Source organism: Manis javanica, chromosome 5 (genome assembly GCF_040802235.1).
Source record: "Manis javanica isolate MJ-LG chromosome 5, MJ_LKY, whole genome shotgun sequence".
NCBI lineage: Eukaryota > Metazoa > Chordata > Mammalia > Pholidota > Manidae > Manis > Manis javanica.
The window spans coordinates 21,469,732-21,491,017 of NC_133160.1; the positions used below are offsets into that span (position 1 = coordinate 21,469,732).

General features: G+C 42.7%; 1 protein-coding gene across 6 annotated transcripts in view; it reads left to right on the plus strand.

Moving 5' to 3' along the window:
- CPNE1 (copine 1) overlaps positions 1–20,707 on the plus strand; it is a 40,437-nt gene extending 19,730 nt beyond the window's left edge. For all 6 annotated transcript variants that reach the window (XM_017652661.3, XM_017652654.3, XM_017652644.3 and 3 more), the window contains 15 exons: positions 14,756–14,884; positions 14,983–15,162; positions 15,312–15,386; positions 15,475–15,546; positions 15,665–15,745; positions 15,900–15,989; positions 16,105–16,191; positions 16,328–16,414; positions 16,508–16,567; positions 16,646–16,779; positions 16,888–16,942; positions 17,976–18,027; positions 19,663–19,796; positions 19,952–20,188; positions 20,392–20,707. In XM_017652661.3, the coding sequence (XP_017508150.3) occupies positions 14,756–14,884; positions 14,983–15,162; positions 15,312–15,386; positions 15,475–15,546; positions 15,665–15,745; positions 15,900–15,989; positions 16,105–16,191; positions 16,328–16,414; positions 16,508–16,567; positions 16,646–16,779; positions 16,888–16,942; positions 17,976–18,027; positions 19,663–19,796; positions 19,952–20,188; positions 20,392–20,532 (1,614 nt within the window). In that variant the 3' untranslated portion in view covers positions 20,533–20,707. The remainder of the gene's footprint in view (positions 1–14,755; positions 14,885–14,982; positions 15,163–15,311; positions 15,387–15,474; positions 15,547–15,664; positions 15,746–15,899; positions 15,990–16,104; positions 16,192–16,327; positions 16,415–16,507; positions 16,568–16,645; positions 16,780–16,887; positions 16,943–17,975; positions 18,028–19,662; positions 19,797–19,951; positions 20,189–20,391) is intronic.
- Positions 20,708–21,286: the final 579 nt, after the last annotated feature.

Sequence of the window (21,286 nt, forward strand, 5' to 3'; positions counted from 1 at the left end):
CTTCCTTCCTCTGTCAACTGTTCCCTGCCTCTCCCTGACTTCTGGGGGATGATGTGGGCGGCCACTGGCAGCACTCTTCTGTCATGGGTCTGAGCCTGCTCAGGAAGGGGCTCCAGCCTTGTTCCAGTGCTTCAGTGTTTATTTTGAAGTAGACAGGTGGAAGCTTTGTGTAAGCACTTTCAGAGTTGGAGGGCAGATAAACTCCCACTCCAATACAGTCATATCTTGTGTTCTTATTTGGTTTGTTTCCTTCCCCATATCCAATTCTCTGCTCAAGCTAGGTTCTCTCTGAAAAGTTGGATACAGGTTGGATTTGTGCAACTTTAGATAAGTCTTTGGAGATGTTGGAGTTCTGCTTCCAAACGTTTTTGTTTGGCTTTCATTGCATATAGCAGGATGGGAAACCCTGTGACTATTTACTTTATTGCATTTTCCCATTCTTCACTTTTTGTGTGAACATGTATATTGTGGTTTTTAGTATTGCCAAGTACTGTGCAGCTGCCAGACCTCCTGGTAACATGAACCAAAACCAAATTACTGCTTGAAATTTTAATTTGTAAACAGTTTTAGTAGCCCTTAGTCACATGTATGAATAAAGAATGTGTAGTTTTAAGTATTTATATATTTGGTTCAGTTTGTGACCTATGAGAACTGACTTTGGGTTGCTGAAAATTAAATTTGTGGAATGTCTGAGTTATATAGAAGGAGAAGCAGGGGCTAAAAAAACCTTACCTTCTCCATGTTCCTTGAGGAGGCTGAAAAGGAAAGGAAGAAGAGTGGTAGTAGTGGGCATAGTTTGTCTTTTCAAATCATGGAAAAAAAGTGTTTGATGGGTGGTAATGTGCCCATTGGGGGCCAGTGGAGAATTCCCCGATTGGCTTCAAGACTTGATCCAGCATCTGAGTTGCTCCAGCATGCCAAGGTAGGCAACAGGAGTGTGAGCATGGCTCTAGTTTCTTGAAGGAGTGATCCTGCCACCCAGACAGACATTTCCTCTCAGCCTGGAAATGGGGTTGAAGACTGGTGCCTTTTCTTGTTCGGCTTTTGGGACTGGAAGAGGGCCTCGTAACTCCTGAGCATGAAGGACTGATAAATTTCAGCTTAATTGACCCTGAATTGAGTCAAACTGGATCTAGAAGAGGTTTAGTTTTGGATTTATAAAGAGCAGAGTTAGAATCTATTGTGGCAGTAGAGGGGACTTCAAAGAAGTGAATGACAAATTACTTCCTATTGGTAGAAAGTGCGATTCCCTAACAATGATATGCTGGTAAACTGGCTAGCTGGGGGAAGGGAAGCCTTACTTTTTGTCATTCGCCCAGTCTCCGTGGTTTAAAACATTTTAAAAGCAGTTTGCTTTAAAAATTCCTTAATATTTAGCAATTGTCTCTTGCAAACCATACATGCCTGCTCCAGCACATTGCTGCAAGCCTCCTTTAGGTGTTTTGAATTCCCATTGTGTGTTTAGGTCTGTCTTGTGTGACATACAAGATGCTGAAACAGCATTTGTTCTGAAGAAGTTGGTTGTTTTCAGTGACAGGCAAGGAGCTGGAAACTGACAATATAGCTGTGGTACTGAGTCCAGAGTGAGAAGTTGCATTGCTAGAGAAATCATGTAAAGGGGAGCCTGTAAGAGGCAGATGTGAAGGCTAATAGTTAACACTGATAACAATAGTACCAGACTCTGTACTAAGCACCTTGCAATCATTATTTATATAAATCTTCAGAAATAGGTAATATTCCCCACTTTACACCTGCAGAACCTGACTTTTGCTCAAGTTACAGAGGTAAGACATCATTCTGGTGGCTATGTAGTATAGTATCTCTTTGTGGGTAGGAAGGAATAAGGCCAGTATTTGGAGTATCTGGAGCACTTCAACTGAGAACCCATACATACTCTTGTCTACTACATCAGATTGCTGTTGAATATAAGAAGAAAAGTTCTTTCAGGAGAGAACAACGGTTTAAAGTTCTAGACTAGGTGGGAGTCAGAATATGAGTTCTAGTCCTCATTTTACTTAACCATTTATGTGTGTATCCTTAGCCAAATTGCATCTTCTGTCTTCAGTTGAGGGACTGGAATTAGATGATCACTCAGTTCCTTTTTATTTCTGATGTTTTGTGAACTTTAAGGGAATAGTGGGGGTAAGTGCCCTGTCAGGAAATGGGGCTTCAAAAGCATTAAGGCTGGTGATGGAGTTAAGCAGAGGAAAACAGCCTACAAGGGAGAGTGGAAGGGAATGAGACTCCCACTGCAAGTATTTGGCCCAGACCAAAAACACCTCTCTTTGGAATCTTTGAGAAGTCATGGAGTGCGGGAAAAGGCGTCAGCTACAGCAGTGGTAGAAAGCAATGGCAGAAAAGGTTGGTGCTATATACTCAGTTGTTTCTGATTTGCATTTCCTGACTAGCACCAAATGGAAAAATGGAGGTAATAGGGGCACACAGAGATAACAACCTAGTCTGTTGTTTTGGGTGTTCCTAGAAAGCTCACTTCTCCCTTGATGGCTTCAGCAGGCCAGGACTAGATTTGGGTCATTTCTGAGGAACCTCTGATTATTGTTCCTAGCATGAGTTCAACACACAAAGTACCTGCTATGTATGAATCACTGGAATGGGAACAAGACAAATCTGGTCCCTACCCTTGTTGAATTTATACTCTAGTAAGGAAAATAGATAATAAGCAAGTTACACATTTTGGTAGGTTTATGAAAAGTTGGGTATTATTGGGTTGGTCTGTGACTTCAACAGAGAACAGATTGGAGGAGGGTTTTGAGAATAGAAAAAAAAGATCCGTTTATAGACATCCAGGCAAGATAAGCTGGTTCAGAAGAGTGCACAAAGACGTGAGAGTATATTACCAGACCTCTCTTACAAAAATAAATGAGAAAATTTGAGACTTATTGACTCACTTAAATATGATTTCATAAAATTCCAGTCCTATAAAGGAGGCCAAGAGTCCCGTGAGGTTAATTATAAAGGCGCTATATGAAAAGTAAATGAGTCTGGTTTAAGGATACAGCTGTTAAGGATATAGGACCGAAGAGTGACATGACTTCAGAGTTTTACTTGTAGATTTCCAAGCAGGTAGGTGTGGAGGTACATTTTAAAGGAGAAAAACAGGATTTGGGAAAGAATAATCTCATGCATTTGATGATTTAAAAGGAATATGACTTAAAGGACAAAACTGAACATTATAAATATTTGCTTATAAAGAGCTGATAATTCTAGTGAGAAAGCAGAGAAGGTAGATCTGTGGGGAAAAAATCTGCACATGAAACTGACCTCTCAGAATGGAATCCAGCCCTGTACTGCTGCTGAGACACATACGGGCCAACAGCATTCTGACTGGGATTTTAGTCTGATCAGAGAAGAAACTGAAAAAATAGGAGCAGCTGTGGGGAAAGTGGCGGAAATGGTAGTAGACTAGAAAAGGACGCTCTAGTCAACCAGATTATTAGATCTAACACAAGCTCTGGACCCACTGCAAGTATTTGGCCCAGACCAAAAACACCTCTCCGGAATCTTTGAGAAGTCATGGAGTGAGGGAAAAGGCATCAGCTACAGGTGTTGCCTGTAAGCTCACCATTACAGATAAATTACTGCTCATACTTTTGTAGTTCACAACCAAGTCTTTACCAGGGATAAACCCAGAGTCCTCCATTTAAATTTTTCCGAAACATTTTTTTACGGAAACTTGCAAAACTATAGTAAAGTTGAAAAAAGTCTCCAATGAATATCCATATATCCACAATTTAGATTCTATAATTTTAATTATTCCTTTGTTTTACCTCATATCCACTCAACAAACCATTTTTTTAACAGTTAAAACAAGTTGCACACTTCAGCACACTTAACACACATTTCAACATGTCTTGAGTTCAGTATTTACGAGTCTTTTTTTTCGGGGGCAGGTAAAATTTGCCTACAATAAGAGATCTACACCTTAAATATACCATTAAGTGAAAATGATAAATGTATAGGCATTCTTATCAAGATGAACTTTTCCGTTCCCAAGGAAGTTCTCTCCTGCCTCTTAGTTAATACTGCTTATCCCCTGGCAGACAGGGGAAGAACAACCTCTATTATAGGTGTGAATGTTTTCCCCATAGATAAGTTTTACCTGTCCTAAAATGTAAGTATAATCTATATATTTTATGCTTCAAATTCATCCATGTTGCAGATATTAATAGTTCATTTTTGTTGCTGAGTAGTTTCCTATTACATATATAAACATTGGAGTTTATCCATTCTTATTATTTATTTATTTGGTATCAATCTACAATTACATGAGGAACATTATGTTTACTAGACTCCCCCCATCATACCCCATTACAGTCACTGTCCATCTGCATAGTAAGATGCTGTAGAATCACTACTTGTCTTCTGTTTTGTATAGCCCTCCCCGTGTCCCCCCCACATACATTATACATGCTAATCATAATGCCCCCTTTCTATCCCTCACCCCTTATCCCTCCCTTCCCATCCATCCTACCCAGTCAGTCCCTTTCCCTTCGGTAACTGTTAGTCCTTGGGTTTTGTGAGTCTGCTGCTGTTTTGCTCCTTCAGTTTTTTTCTTTGTTATACTCCACAGATGAGTGAAATCATTTGGTACCTGTCTTTCTCTGCCTGGCTTATATCATGAGCATAATACCCTCTAGCTCCATCCATGTTGTTGCAAATGGTAGGATTTGTTTTCTTCTTATGGCTGAATAATATTCCATCGTGTATATGTACCACATCTTTATCCATTCATCTACTGATGGACACTTAGGTTGCTTCCATTTCTTGGCTATTGTAAACACTGTAAGCACTGCGATAAACATAGGAGTGCATCTGTCTTTTTCAAGCTGGGCTGCTACATTTTTAGGGTAAATTCCTAGAAGTGGAATTCCTGGGTCAAATGGTATTTCTATTTTGAGCTTTATGAGGAACCTCCATACTGTTTTCTGCAATGGCTGTGCTAGTTTACATTCCCACCAGCAGTGTAGGAGGGTTACTCTTTCTCCACAACCTCGCCAACATTTGTTGTTTGTCTTTTGGATGGTGGCGATCCTTACTGGTGTGAGGTGATATCACATTGTGGTTTGAATTTGCATTCCTAGATGACTAGCCATGTGGAGCATCTTTTCATGTGTCTGTTGGCCATCACAATTTCTTCTTTGGAGAAGTGTCTATTCAGCTCCTTTGCCCATTTTTTAATTGGATTATTTGCTTTTTGTTTGTTGAGGTGTGTGAGCTCTTTATATATTTTGGATGTCAACCCTTTATCGGATCTGTCATTTATGAATATATTCTCCCATACTGTAGGATACCTTTTTGTTCTGTTGGTGGTGTCCTTTGCTGTACAGAAGCTTTTCAGCTTGATATAGTCCCACTTGTTCATTTTTACTTTTGTTTCTCTTGCCCAGGAAGATATGTTCATGAAGAAGTCACTCATGTTTACGTCCAAGAGATTTTTGCCTATGTTTTTTCCTAAGAGTTTTATGGATTCTTGACCTACATTCAGGTCTTTGATCCATTTCGAATTTACTTTTGTGTATGGGGTTATACCATGATCCAGTTTCATTCTCTTACATGTAGCTGTCTAGTTTTGCCAGCACGCTCTGTTGAAGAGACTGTCATTTCCTCATTGTATGTCCACGGCTCCTTTGTTGTATATTAATTGACCACATATGTTTGGGTTAATATCTGGACTCTCTATTCTGTTCCGTTGGTCTGTGGGTCTGTCTTGTGCCAGTACCAAATTGTCTTAATTATTTCAGCTTTGTAGTAGAGCTTGAAGTTGGGAAGCAAGATCCCCCCCCCCCCACTTTATTCTTCCTTCTCAGGATTGCTTTGGCTTTTTGGGGTCTTTTGTGGTTCCATACGAATTTTAAAACTATTTGTTCCAGTTCATTGAAGAATGCTGTTGGTATTCTGATAGGGATTGCATTGAATCTGTAGATTGCTTTAGACAGGATGGCCATTTCGACAATATTAATTCTTCCTAGCCAAGAGCATGGGATGAATTTCCATTTGTTAGTGTCCTCTTTAATTTCTCTTAAGAGTGTCTTGTAGTTTTCAGGGTATAGGTCTTTCACTTCTTTGGTTAGATTTACTCCTAGGTATTTTATTCTTCTGATGCAATTGTGAATGGAACTGTTTTCCTGATTTCTCTTTCTGCTAGTTCATTGTTAGTGTATAGGGAAGCAACAGATTTCTGTGTATTAATTTTGTATCCTACAACTTGCTGAATTCAGATATTCTGGTAGTTTTGGAGTGGAGTCTCTATGTTTTTTATGTACAATATCATGTCATCTGCAGAAGTGACAGTTTGACTTCTTCTTTACCAATCTGGATGCCCTGTATTTCTTTGTTTTGTCTGATTGCCATGGCTAGGACTTCCAGTACTGTGTTGAATTACAGTTGGGAGAGTGGGCATTCCTGTCTTGTTCCCGATCTTAGAGGAAAAGCTATCAGCTTCTCACTGTTAAGTATGATGTTGGCTGTGGGTTTGTCATATATGGCCTTTATTATGTTGAGGTACTTGCCCTCTGTACCCATTTTGTTGAGAGTTTTTATCATGAATGGATGTTGAATTTTGTCGAATGCTTTTTCAGCATCTATGGAAATGATCATGTGGTTTTTGTCCTTCTTTTTGTTGATGTGGTGGGTGATGTTGATGGATTTTTGAATGTTGTACCATCCTTGCATCCCTGAGATGAATCCCACTTGAGCATGGTGTATGATCCTCTTGATGTATTTTTGAATTCAGTTTGCTAATATTTTGTTGAGAATTTTTGTATCTGTGTTCATCAGGGATATTGGTCTGTAATTTTCTTTTTTGGTGGTGTCTTTCTTTGCCTGGTTTTGGTATTAAGAGTGATGCTGGCTTTATAGAATGAATTTGGAAGTATTCCCTCCTCTTCTATTTTTTGGAAACCTTTAAGGAGAATGGGTATTATGTCTTCTCTGTATGTCTGATAAAATTCAGCAGTGAATCCATCTGGTTCGGGGGATTTGTTCTTGGGTAGTTTTTGATTATTGATTTGATTCAATTTCGTTGCTGGTAATTGGTCTGTTTAGATTTTCTGTTTCTTCCTTGGTCAGTCTTGGAAGGTTGTATTTTTCTAGGAAGTTGTCCATTTCTTTTGGTTTTCCAGCTTGTTAGCATTTGTATTCTCATAGTATTCTGTAATAATTTTTTGTATCTCTGTGGTGTCCGTCGTGATTTTTCCTTTCTCATTTCTGATTCTGTTGATGTGTGTAGATTCTCTTTTTCTCTTAATATGTCTGGCTAGGAGCTTATCTTTTGTTTATTTTCTCAAAGAACCATCTCTTAATTTCATTGATTTTTTTCTATTGTTTTATTCTTCTCAATTTTATTTATTTCTTCTCTGATCTTTATTATGTCCCTCCTTCTGCTGACTTTGGGCCTCATTTGTTCTTCTTTTTCCAGTTTTAATAATTGTGACTAGACTATTCATTTGGGATTGTTCTTCCTTCTTTAAATAGGCCTGGACCGCTATATACTTTCCTTTAAGAACTGCCTTCGCTGCATCCCACAGAAGTTGGGGCTTTGTGCTGTTGTTGTCATTTGTCTCCATATATTCCTTGATCTCTATTTTAATTTGGTCATTGATCCATTGATTATTTAGGAGCATACTGTTAAGCCTCCATGTGTTTGTTAGCCTTTTTGTTTTCTTTGTACAATTTCTAGTTTTATACCTTTTTGGTCTGAGAAGTTGGTTGGTAGAATTTCAATCTTTTTGAATTTACTGAGGCTCTTTTTGTGGCCTAGTATGTGGTCTATTCTGGAAAATGTTCTATGTGCACTTGAGAAGAATGTGTATCCTGCTGCTTTTGGGTGTAGAGTTCTGTAGATGTCTGTTAGGTACATCTCTTCTAGTGTGTTGTTCAGTGCCTCTGTGTCCTTACTTATTTTCTGTCTGGTGGATCTGTCCTTTGGAGTGAGTGGTGTGTTGAGGTCTAGAACGAATGCATTGCATTCTATTTCCTCCTTTAGTACTGTTTGTATTTGTTTCACGTATGTTGTTGCTCCTGTATTGGGTGCATATATATTTATAATTATATCGTCTTGTTGGACTGAGCCCTTTATCATTATGTAATGTCCTTCTTTATCTTTTGTTACTTTCTTTATTTTGAAGTCTATTTTGTCTGATACTAGTATTGCAACACCTGCTTTTTTCTCTCTGTTGTTTGCATGAAATATCTTTTTCCATCCCTTGTCTAAGTCTGTGCATGTCTTTGGGTTTGAGGTGAGTCTCTTGTAAGCAGCATATGGATGGGTCTTGCTTTTTTATCCATTCTGTTACTCTGTCTTTTGATTGGTGCATTCAGTCCATTTACAGTTAGGGTGATTATTGAAAGGTATGTACTCATTGCCATTGCAGGCTTTAGATTCATGGTTACCAAAGTTTCAAGGGTAGCTTTTTTACTATCTAACTGTATAACTTAACACACTTATTACGCTATTATAAACACAATCTGATAATTCTTTATTTCTCTCCCTTCTTATTCCTCCTCCTACATTCTTATATGTTAGGTGTTTTATTCTGTACTCTTTTGTGCTTCCTTTGACTGCTTTTGTGAATAGTTGATTTTATTTTTTGCCTTTAGTTAGTATTTGGTTGGTCTACTTTCTTTGCTGTGATTTTTTTTCTCTGTTGATATCTATTTAGCCTTAGGAATGCTTCCATCTAGAGCAGTCCCTTTAAAATATCCAGTAGAGGTGGTTTGTGGGAGGCAAATTCCCTCAACTTTTGCTTGTCTGGGAATTGTTTAATCTCCACTTCATATTTAAATGATAATTATGCTTGATACAGTATCCTTGGTTCAAGGCCCTTCTGTTTCATTGCATTGAATATATTATGCTATTCTCTTCTGGCCTGTAAGGTTTCTGTTGAGAAGTCTGATGATAGTCTGATGGGTTTTCATTTGTAGGTGATCTTTTTTCTCTCTCTGTCTGCCTTTAATACTCTGCCCTTGTCTTTGATCTTTGCCATTTTAATTACTATATGTCTTGGTGTTGTCCTCCTTGGGTCCCTTGTGTTGGGAGATCTGTGGGCTTCTATGGTCTGAGAGACCATTCCCCCCCCCCCCCCCCAGTTTTGGGAATTTTCCAGCAATTATTTCTTCAAAGACACTTTCTATCCCTTTTTCTCTCTCTTGTTCTTCTGGTACCCCTATAATGTGAATATTTTTCTGTTTGGATTGGTCACACAGTTGTCTTAATATTCTTTCATTCCTAGAGATCTTTTTATCTCTCTCTGCCTCAGCTTCTCTGTGTTCCTGTTCTCTGATTTGTATTCCATTAACAGCCTCTTGCACCTCATCCAGTCTGCTTGTAAGTCCTTCCAGAGATTGTTTTAGTTCTGTATTCTCCCTCCTAACTTGATCCTTTACCTCTTGCATATTTCTCTGCAGATCCATCAGCATGGTTATGACCTTCACTTTGAATTCTTTTTCAGGGAAATTGGCTTATCTGTCTCCTCAGGCCCTCTCTTGGGGGTTGTCTGGGTAATTCTGGACTGGACTAAATTCATCTTACCTTTTCATGGCAATAGAGGTAGTTGTAGGCAGGTGGCGCGTGTATTAGCCAGGGGAACATAGTTCCTTCCTGCTTGCTGGTCATCCTGCCCCTCTCTTCTGCCTGTGTCAGTTACCCGCACACCAAGAGCAGCCCTGGGGGTAGCCCAGAGCCCTGCGGGGAGCAGGGGCCCCTGGTGTGCTCTCCTGTGAGAATGGTGCCCCTTCGCACCCTGTCCCAGCTTCCTCTGTCTGTGCCAGGCAGCAGCTTGCCGGCGGCAGCCCTGGGTCTAGCCCCGGCAGCTGCGTGCCTGGGGGAGACTCCGGGTGGCTGCTGTGGGCCTGGCCCCTCTCAGGCTGCTCTGCTGCTGTGGCAGGGCCACGCCGGAGGGGGAATGAACAGCAGGCTGTTTATTGCCATGATGGGCTTCAGAACTGCACTGCCTCCCAGGGGGTTAGGGCGCCTAAAGTTCCCCAGGATTCCCAGCCTGCTGGGCTGAATGCGCCGGGATGATTCCGTCCGTCTGTGAAGCCCCTGTCCCTTTAAGACTTTCTAAAAACACTCGCTTTTCTTTTGTCCCAGGGGAGCCAGCTATGGGGACCCACTCACAGATTTTACTTTTCCGTTTCCATAATATCCAGCACACCATGCAATGTGTGTCTGTGCTCCGGGTGTGAATTACTGGCGCTGGTTATTTAGCAGTTCTGGGCTCCCACTCCCTCCCTGCTATGACTCCACTCTTCCCGTGGGCAGCTGGGGTCAGGAGAGTGCTCGTGTCCTGCTGGGCCACAGCTTGCTTGTATCTTACCCCCTTCGTGAGATGCTGAGTTCTCGCAGATGTAGATGTAGCCTGCCTGTTGTACTGTATCTTCTGGTCTCTCTTTTAGGCATAGTTGTATTTGTTGTATTTTTATGGTTTGGGGAGATTTCTGCTGTCCTACTCACACCGCCATCTTGGCTCCTCCTCCCATTCTCATTATTGATAGGCATTTGGGCTGTTTCAAATTTTTGACTATGACTAAAGTTGCTATGAACATTCTTATACAAACCTTTTATGTATATAATGTTTTAATTTCTTTTAGATAAAAATCTAGGAATGGAATTGCTCTTGGGCCAGGTATATATTTGGTTTTCTAAAAAGCTGCCAGAGTTTGCAAAGTGGTACATTTAATGCTCTCACTAACAATGTGTGAGAGCTCCACATACTTGTCAACATTTGGTGCTGTGAGTTTTCTTACTTTCAGCCATTGTGGTGGTATGTAATGGGATCTTATTGTGGTTTTAGTTTGCATTTCCCTGATGACTAAAGTTGTTGATCACTTACTTCTTCCTTTGCTTATTTCCAATTCATGTATTTCCCTTTATGAAGTAGCTAGTCAACTTTTTTGCCCATTTTTAAGTTATCATCTAATGTTGAGTTCCAGGAGTCCTGCATTTAAATTTTAAAGCCCACTTGTACAAGATCAGGATAGGGAAAATTTATTGCTGGACATTCATTCTGATGGGAAAAACCTGGAGGTTTGTGTTGAGCAAAAACACATTTACCATTTATTTAGCAAATGGCTGTGGTTACTATGTACTAAGTATTAGAATTAGGGATTCAGAAATAATACAAAACCCTAGTTCTAAGGAGTCCATAGATTATGAGGGTAGACAGACAAAAGTCAGCCTTCTGATATAGTGGCTTCAGTGTTTAGTCACTAAATATTTACTGAGTATCTACTATACGGTAGGTCTATTTGTAGGTACTGGAGATATAGGGATTGGTGAACCAGACATGGTTCCTACTCAAATACAGCTTATTTCCTGGAGCATATATAGGGGAAGAGAGCACAGAAGCCCCAAGATGTGTAATGAGATTGATGTTTATATATATATTTTTTTTATCAGAATTTAAACCTGGCCAGAACATACTGGTGTGAGTTGGTTAGTTAGGCAAGGGTCAGGTCTTGAGGGCCCTGTAGACCATGGTAAGAACTTTGGATTTTATTTGAGTGTTTAAGTGGAGAAATGGTATGATCTGGTTTCTGTCTGGCAGATAGATGCAAGAGAGGGAGTGTGTGTGTGTTTGCAGAAAGACAATGAGGAAACCATTGCAGTCATCCAGAGGAGAGAGAGTAAATCCTACCTGGGGAATGTGAGCAAGGCTTCATACCAGAATGATGTCAAAGCAGAACCTTGGATGATGACAAAACATTTGCTAGGCAGGAATGTCAGAAGTATCAGCATGTGTGTGAACCAGAAATGGCTTTGGATGACTAGCTGAGTGGGCGGTGGAAGGGCAGGAGGTAATACAGACTGAAAAGGACTTAGAAGGTTTAATTAGGGATTCAGGGTCACCATATTACAGAATGCTGAATTCTGTGTAGATGTGCCCTCTGGAGTTGTGCCACAAAGTAGCCCTGCTGGGCAGTTTGGCTCTGAACCTAAGAGCCATGGGCAGCTAATACTGGGATACTGGGCTTCTAGTGAAAGTAAAGACTCTCTGAAAGCTGACATCAAGGATGACTAGGTAAGGCAATTCTGAGGAAGAGAAACTAGAAAGGAGGCAAGTTAGTTAGGGGTTGTTAAACTGGAGATAGAGGCTTTGGGCTTAGAATTAATAGTCAACAGAACTTGAGGTATAGATTGGGGGGAAAGCTAATGAGACCCTTTAAAAAATATAAACAGCATAAAATATTGAAACAATACAGAAGTGTATACAGTACATAAAATTCTCATTCCATTCCTTTAAGGTGTACCTAAAAACTGCATTTATTTGGTGTCTTCCATCTTTGTGTATATTTTGTGTATGTATGCAAATCTGTATATGCACATACAGTTGAAGTTTAGAATAGGGTCATACCCTTACCATTTTTGCAACTTAATTTTTTCATATAATACCAATATAATACAGTTCTGCCTTAATTGGCTTTTACCTTTTTATCTGTTTTTTACCTGCTAAAAATGTTCAAATAGCATTCTTTTGTTTGTGCCATAATTTACTTAAATTATGACCTAATTGATAGACCTTTAAGCTGTCTCAGGTTTGTCACTGTTTTCACCAGTAGTCAAATGAGCATTCTTCATTTGTCTCTGTTCTATGCAAACAGTGCCTCAGTGAACATGTGAGGTGAGAAGCGTGGAGTCAGATTGTGACTTGGGGGATGTTGTGGTCCTGCTTCCTCAAGAGTATGTGTTCTGCTCTGAATTTGTCACTGGGGAACCTCTAAAGGGATAATCATGCTGGTCAGAGGCTAGATGCCACATTCTAAGGGCAACATGCAAAAGACTTGGGGCTGTTTCTCCATATTTAAGCTGAGACTTTTCACTGGTTCCAGGTATCAGATAGGTTCTCAGAGAGAGGAATAATCAAGGCTTCCTTGTGGAATTTTAGACGGAGAAGAAATAGGAATTGTGTAGAAGTGAGAATTCAACAGACTTGGGTTGGTTTGGGTAAGATTTTTATGGAGCCAGAACTATCTGATGGATGGATTATAAGACTGGTGGGTTTTCCATTATTAGATGCATTCAAGCAGAGGCTGGGGTGCTGTGGAGATTCAGAATGTGAAGCAAGTTGAACTCTTAAGAATTGGTTGATAACAGTATCCCACATGGAGACCATAAGGCACAAGATGGGAGAGTACTAACTGTGTGCTGGGTTGGGGCCAGGATTGAGTGAGGTCAGTTTAGGGGAGGCTGAGGCTGGAGGCATCCTGGGGTATAGTGCTGGGAAATCTGGAATACTGAGTGAAGCTAGAGATCTGACCTCATCTGCACTCCTGGTGCAGATGGTCTTCAGGTGTGTGAGTCAACAGGGATAGTGGGGGGTCTGAGGATAATTGGGGACTGTATGAGGAGAGTTCTATGGGAGTTGTGGTGATGTGTTTAAGAAGACAATGTTTCAGGCAGAGGAAATAGTTGAATTGGGAAGGTTGATGCTGCTTGGACTGCCAGTCAGTTTGGAGATGGCTGGCCTGGGGACTGAAGCTGGAGGTGGCCTTTTGGATTTCTTGCAGCAAATATTTATTGTCTAGGTCCTTGGTATAAAGCAATGAACAAAACAGACAATCTCCTTTCCCTCAAGGAGTTTACATTCTAGTGTAAACAAATTATATTTGTCTAGGAAGAAAAATGACATAAATATATATAGTAGATAGTGATAAATGCTAAAGAGAAAAAAGCAGGAAAGGGGTGTGTAGTGGTAATAGGGTTGAATTTTAGAGTAGCTAGAAAAGAAGAACCTTTTCCGTCATAAAGAAGGTGATTTTGAATAAAGACTAGACAGAGGGAACAGGAAACCATGTGAATAATAGGAGGGAAGAACATTCCAGGCATTGGGAAAGAAGCTAGCTTATTAGAGGAACAACAAACAAGCTGACCTCTGTGGCCAGACTGCAGTGAGAGAGGTGTTAGATCAGGTTAGAGAGACCTAGATCTTTCAAGACCTTGCAGGCCATGGTAGAGTTTGGATTTTTTTCTAAGCACTGAGAAATCAGAGGGTTTGGGTAGAGGTGTGACATGACCTGTCTTTATGTTTTAACAGGCTCACTCTGGTTGCTGTATTGGAAATAGCCTGTTGGTGTGAGGAACGGTGGGTAGGGGGTGGGGGGAAGGCGTAGGATAAGGGAGATCAGTAAAAGGCTAATAAGAGAAGTACGGTTAGAAATGATATGACTTGGGCAGGTATTGTCAGAATAGTGAGGAGTTAGACATGAGCAACTCATTGGAATCTAGGAGAATCAGTAGGGGGATCCTAACTGCCTCAAGATGCAGGGCCCCAGGGTTCATGAGAAATCACTAGAAGAAGAGACTTTTTGAGGAGCAGTATCTGGATCATGACTGTGTTAGGGCAGTGTTGGTATTGGAACTTAGTAAAAGCGTCAGAGCGAGATTCACTGGTTTCTGAGATCAGGGTTGGAGTCTGGGTCAGGGAAGTATTTTTGAGATTTTAGGGTGAGGACTAGTTTGGAGTTAAAGTTGTTGATGGAGGCTAGTGTACTTCTTTTGCACCTTTCCATCATACTTGTGGACCAGGGTTGGTTGAGACCACCACCTCTATCCCATTCAGCTCCCAATGGGATCGAAGGAATATGTAGGGTATAGGGCCTTCCCTTCCTTGAGTGTCATGGGGGTGGATAGGGCTCAGCCCTGCCTGGGTGAAGCCTGGCATTCCCAAGCTGGGACCTACAGTCAGAGAAAGGTAAAAAAGGGTGTCAGTGCTTGACTCAGTTCCTTTTTTCCCAGATGGCCCACTGTGTGACCTTGGTTCAGCTGTCCATATCCTGTGACCACCTCATTGACAAGGACATCGGCTCCAAGTCTGACCCACTCTGTGTCCTTTTACAGGATGTGGGAGGGGGAAGCTGGGCTGAGGTGAGAAGAACCATGGGGTTTAAGGTTGTGGAGGGAGGCTAGGACTGTTTTGGGGTGGAGGGTGTGTGACTATGATACTCATTGGCCTCTGCCCACAGCTTGGTCGGACTGAGCAAGTACGGAACTGCTCCAGCCCTGAGTTCTCTAAGACTCTGCAACTTGAGTACCACTTTGAGACAGTCCAGAAGCTCCGATTTGGCATCTATGACATAGACAACAAGACACTGGAGTTGGGGGATGATGACTTCCTAGGAGGGGCTGAGTGTTCATTAGGACAGGTATGTAGGGCCAGGGATTAGAATCCTTCAGACAAGTTCAGTAAGAGCTCTGTCACAACCCAGCTTGCCTGGGACGTGGGGAGGGTTGCGGGAGTGGGGGTCAAGCAGGACCTAACTCTTTCTGATATGTTAACCTTGCTGTGCCCCAGATTGTGTCCAGCCAGATACTAACTCTACCCTTGATGCTGAAGCCTGGAAAACCTGCTGGGCGGGGAACCATGACGGTAAGGAAGGACCTGCAGAGGGAGAATGAGGCCCTTGCATCAGTGAGGAATTCACGAGATGATACACTCTCCTGCTTCCCCTACCTAGGTATCAGCTCAGGAGCTGAAGGATAGCCGTGTAGTGACCATGGAGGTGGAGGCTAGAAATCTAGATAAGAAGGTATGTGTGTGGAAGGAGGCCCTGGGGGTTCAAGAATTAAGAGGGCAGGGCCAGAGATAGAGGTCTGGCATTGTGATTGTCTCTCCTGAGTCTTTTATTGTCTCTGTGGCATTGACAGGACTTCCTAGGGAAATCAGATCCATTCTTGGAGTTCCTCTGCCAGGGTGATGGGAAATGGCACCTGACATACAGATCTGAGGTGTGAGACCCTGGGATTGAGTGGGGTGGGGTGGGAGAGAATCTCCTGGGAGTTGTGACTACCAAGGTTTGGGAGACTGCATATGGGTAGGAAAGGATGGCAGCTCCTCACACACCACCCAGAGCTCACTGGAGGCCTTGCCTTTCACCTTAAGGTAATCAAGAACAACCTGAACCCTACGTGGAAGCGCTTCTCTGTTCCCCTTCAGCATTTCTGTAGGGGAGACCCTACCACACCCATACAGGTGAGGAGCCTGCTTTCTGAATAGACTGAACAGTGACATAGAGCCTGGGGAGGGATCTATTCTCACTTGCCACCTGTCTCCTCATCTTTATATACACACACACACCTCCCTCCAGGTGCGATGCTCAGATTATGACAGTGATGGTTCACATGATCTTATTGGTACCTTCTACACCAGCTTGGCCCAGCTGCAAGCAGCCCCAGTGAGTACTGGCCCTGCCTAGAGTGTTCAGGTGGGCCTAGGGGGCTGCAGCCTCAGGGAGAGAGAGGGAGGGCAGGGCAACTCAAGTCCTGGTTGATGCTCTGGGAGTTTTCTACTGACTTTTCATTCCTCACCAGGCTGAGTTTGAATGCATCCATCCTGAGAAGCAGCAGAAAAAGAAAAGCTACAAGAACTCTGGAACTATCTGTGTCAAGATTTGCCAGGTGAGATAATAGCTTATGTGAGCCAGGCTCTGACCCCGGAGCTCCACAGCCCTAACCCCTTCATGGCAGCTATGACTTTGGTTTCATCTGCAGATAGAAACAGAGTATTCATTCCTGGATTTTGTGATGGGAGGCTGTCAGATCAACTTCACTGTAAGTTGCTTTACCAGGGGAAGAGAACAGATTTGGGGCTCAAGGTGGACTTCAGCTCCTCTCCCCACCTCCTCCCAGGTGGGCGTGGACTTCACAGGCTCCAATGGAGACCCCTCCTCCCCAGACTCCCTGCACTACCTGAGCCCAACAGGTGTCAATGAGTATCTGACAGCACTGTGGAGTGTGGGCAGTGTGATACAGGAATATGACACGTGAGTAACTTTTTCTCTTGCCCAACCCTACTCCCTGCAGATGCTTCAACCTCTGGGCCCACAGTCCTCCCCTCGCTGCCTCATCCCCAATTCACTGTCTTTCCACAGGGACAAGCTCTTCCCAGCATTTGGATTTGGAGCCCAGGTGCCCCCTGACTGGCAGGTAAGCATTCTCTTCCCCTCCCCAACTCCCATTTTCAGTTTCAGGGTCCTGATTTTAGGGGATGCAGTGAACTTGCTGCCTGGCTCCCAGCGTTTTGAGTAGATGTGCAGGGATGCATCCCTACAGACATGTGTGCAGCAAGTGCTTTAGGACTATGAGATGAGTGTGCTTAACTGCTTTCAGGTTCCCAGACCCAATTCCAATGTGTGTGTTGAGGGGAGGGAGATCTTCCCACACACACAATACCAAACAGTTCTCAAACACCAGCAGGGTGTTCGAGAACTCAATTCTGATGCTATCAATCTGCAAACAAAACCAGGTTTCCTAGGCTAAGGGCTGTGTCCTACAAGACTGCCCTCCACCCACATTCCAGATGCCAGTTGCAAGCCCTGTGCTTCAGACCTACCAGCTACAGATTGGAGGTTCCCACAACCTCCCCCTTAGAGCAGCTCACAGATCTCAGGAGAACACTTACTTAACGTTTACTAGTTTAGAATACTGTAAAGGATACAAGTAAACAGCCAGATAAAGTGAGACATAGGGCAAGGTCTCAAATGAAGGAGCTTCTGTCCTTGTGGAGTTGGGGGCCTGGTTTGGTGGCACGTGGAGGTGCTCCAGATCCCCAAGTGTGTAAGTTCTCTCCCACAGAGAAGCGGGATCCCAGAGAGCTGAGAGCGTTACGCTCTTAGAAGGTTTTGTGAGGGTTTCATTGCATAGTCATGATTGACTAAATTATTGCCAGTGGCTGATCCCAGCCTCCAGCCCCTACCCTTGGGTGGGGTCCGAAAGTCTCTTATTATCATGACAAAACACCCATTTCACCTTTAAGACTGCAGTATTTTCTGCAACTGTGGGTAAAAACCAGATATACCTGGGAAATATGTATTTGGTCATATGAATGACCAAATACGTATTTCTTATGACTTATATCACAGACTGCTCCTGTATGATGCTTGGTATATTCCACAGCGTCCTTTTTCTTAGCACAAAGGTGGTCATGGGGGAAGAATCTCATTTTCATTCTTGTCCTTAGGTCTCCCATGAATTTGCCTTGAACTTCAACCCCAGTAACCCCTACTGTGCCGGTAAGTACTCCCATCTTTCAATGTAAGCAGATCTGTCCACACCTAGAGGGACAGCCTCTGCAGACAAAGGAGAGTGGGGGTTTTGTAGGGGGAAGATAACTAATTTTGTTGTACAGAGGAGTGGATTTTAGAGCTAGATCCCTGGTGGCAAATCTTATCATTCCACTTGCTGTGTGACTTGGGGCCAGTTGCTTGGCTTCTTTGTGCTTTTGCTTCATAAAAAAACTAAGTATTGTAGGACATTGAATATTTTAAGGAGAGGATGCTTATAAAGTCTGAGGCAGTAAGCCCGGAACATACTAAGTGCTCTAAAAAAATTGTTGCTATTGTATAATCATTATTATCTTTGCCTAGAAGCCCACAGCTTCTTACTTGGGCATCCGTATAAGTCTTGGTGTCTCCCTGCAGCTCTTTCCCAGGTGCTTTTGGCCCTGATCTCTTTTGTATGGAGAGGGCCAAACCTCTTGGGCTCCCCAGCACTCCCACAGAGGCAACAAGTTGGAGTGGAAAACTTGACCTGGGTTTTTATTTTGACATAAGTTCCTGAGAGAGAAGTGCAAGAATAATTACAGGTGCTCAGGGGTCAGGGTCTGGGTCACATGATTAGGTTCAGATCATTCATTTTTGGTGGAAATACTGCTATAATGAAGTGATGCTGTGTATAGTTCTCAGTGCACATTATCAGGCGGACCCGTAATACTGATTTATCATATTATGTCATTTTAACTTTGATTATTTGGTTTTTTTGTAAGAGTTTATCAGGTTTCACCATTGTACAAATATTATTTTCCTCTTTGTAATTAATAAGTTATCTTTTGGAAATATACTTTAAGGCTATATAAATATCTAGTTATGCATTAATTTTTACCCTGTGGTTTTAGCATCCTTGGATGATCCTTGCCTGAATCAATTATCTCTATAATTGTCAAATAATTTTATAATCCCTCCTTATACATTTGTTAAGGAAGAGCTTTCTCCATCTTTCATTAATTATTTAATATGTTTATGGATTCTTATTTTATTAAATGGATTATAATTCATTATGTTCTTAAATAGGTTATAATCTGAAGCTCAACTTTCCTAGATTTGTTCAAGGGAGTCCCCTAATCTAGGTTTTAATTCAAGCTGTGATTTAGGGCAAGTGCCTATAAGTCCAGGGAGAGGAAATCCCAGAGCAAAAATACCTCTGAAACCGAAATCAGTCAAAGGGAGACACAAAGTTTAAAACCCGTTTATTGCTTACAAACTGCAGTCCAGGACTGTCTCTTTTCTGTTCCAGCAGAAGCATGCAAGACCTCCCCCTAACCTCTCAGGTTAAGATAAACCCTTGGTTGCCCAGGTAATTATTCATTGATATGGAGAGGAACTTCTCTCCACCCCTGAGCCCGTTGATATGCAGATGAACTAAAGCCAGGATAGATATTCTGGAAATATTACAGTTTTACCCACAGTGCCTTTCCTCTCTTTGGTCTTAATTTCATCTGTAGAGTAAATTCAGTTCAGTTCCTTGGACTACAGGGGTGACTGAAAGAAATGCACCCAAGTTCCCAAATCTCCTTAGCCAGGATTGGGTAATGTCAGGACTGGCTCACCAGGAGAGGCCCAGTATTTTAGTTTTTTTCCCTCTTTTTCTAGGCATCCAGGGCATCGTGGATGCCTACCGCCAAGCTCTGCCCCAAGTTCGCCTTTACGGCCCCACCAACTTTGCACCCATCATCAACCATGTGGCCAGAATTGCAGCCCAGTCTGCACATCAGAGGACAGCCACGGTGAGGGTTGTGGGAGGAAGTGGCAGTGGTGGGGTGGTCTTGATCAAGGGCTCCCTTGAAAGCTATGTAACAAGGGAGACTTATTGGCAGTGTGGGAATGTATGACTGGGGGGTCCAGTGGGTCTGCTTCAGCGTATTAATGGGCTTGCCCCCAGCAATACTTTGTGCTGTTGCTGCTAACTGATGGTGCTGTGACGGACGTGGAGGCCACATGTGAGGCTGTGGTTCGTGCCTCCCACCTGCCCATATCAGTGATAATCGTGGGTGTGGGTGGTGCTGACTTCGAGGCCATGGAGCAGCTGGATGCTGACGGTGGACCCCTACACACACGCTCTGGGGAGGCAGCTGCCCGGGACATAGTGCAGTTTGTGCCCTTCCGCCGCTTCCAGAACGTGAGTGGGGATGATAAGCTTGGGGGTCTGACAGATCTGGGTGTTTACCCTGCTACCTCTCCCTGATGTGAGGGAGGATGTGCACCCTTTCACCTAAGTCTGGGGCAGGGTTGGTATTGGGTTTTGAATCCTTTCTTGGGTATGAAATGTAGACCTTGGGAAGTTACGGGTCACCACTGAACTTGCCCCTCTTCTGCTGGTAGGCCCCACGAGAGGCATTGGCACAGACTGTGCTCGCAGAAGTACCCACGCAGCTGGTCTCCTACTTCAAGGCCCAAGGTTGGGCCCCATTCAAGCCACTTCTACCCCCAGCCAAGGGCCCTGCACAGGCTCCTCAAGTCTAGATTCCCCTGGAGGGTAGGCTGTGACCACTCCTTAGCCCTTGTCCTGGCCCAGCCCTGCACAGTCCCCAGTGCTAGCACTTTATATTTTATACTTTTATACGCTGCTACTGCTGCTTTTGATCCTATCTGCTTGTCCCCAGAGCCCCCATATTCTAATAAAGATCAGTGAAGACCACTGTTTTGCCACCACTCTGTTTTTTGGGTGGGAATCTGCTATTAGCTATGTTTACTTCTCTGAACCTCAAGTTTTTTTACCTTAGGGGTTGCTTAGTGAAGGGATACCTCTGATGCAATAGCCTCACTCAAAAGAAATTGGGTATTCCTGCCACACATGTAGAGACACTGACTCTATTTTTGAAAATACAAAGATTGAATGTAACCCAAACACACAGCCTGTTCTGCCTCTGAAAAGGGCTGAGCTGGGAACACAGAGTGGGAAGTGCTAGGGGAGGGATGACTTTTAAGATGAAGCAAAGGCTGTACTAGGCTTCCTGGAGGAGGGAGCAGGGGTGGTTCTAGTCCTAAAGATAGTCTTATAAGCCTGAATTTTCTAACAGCTAATTTTTTTTCTCACTAGAAAATTAATATGTATATTCATGGTTGAAAAAATACCAAACTCCCATAACCTAGTAAAATATTTAGTGCATATTTTTCATCCTTTTATGCATATTTATATTCTATAGATATTTTCTATTTTACAAAAATGGGGTCATATTGTACATACTATAATATGCTTTAAAATGTTTTTTAAATG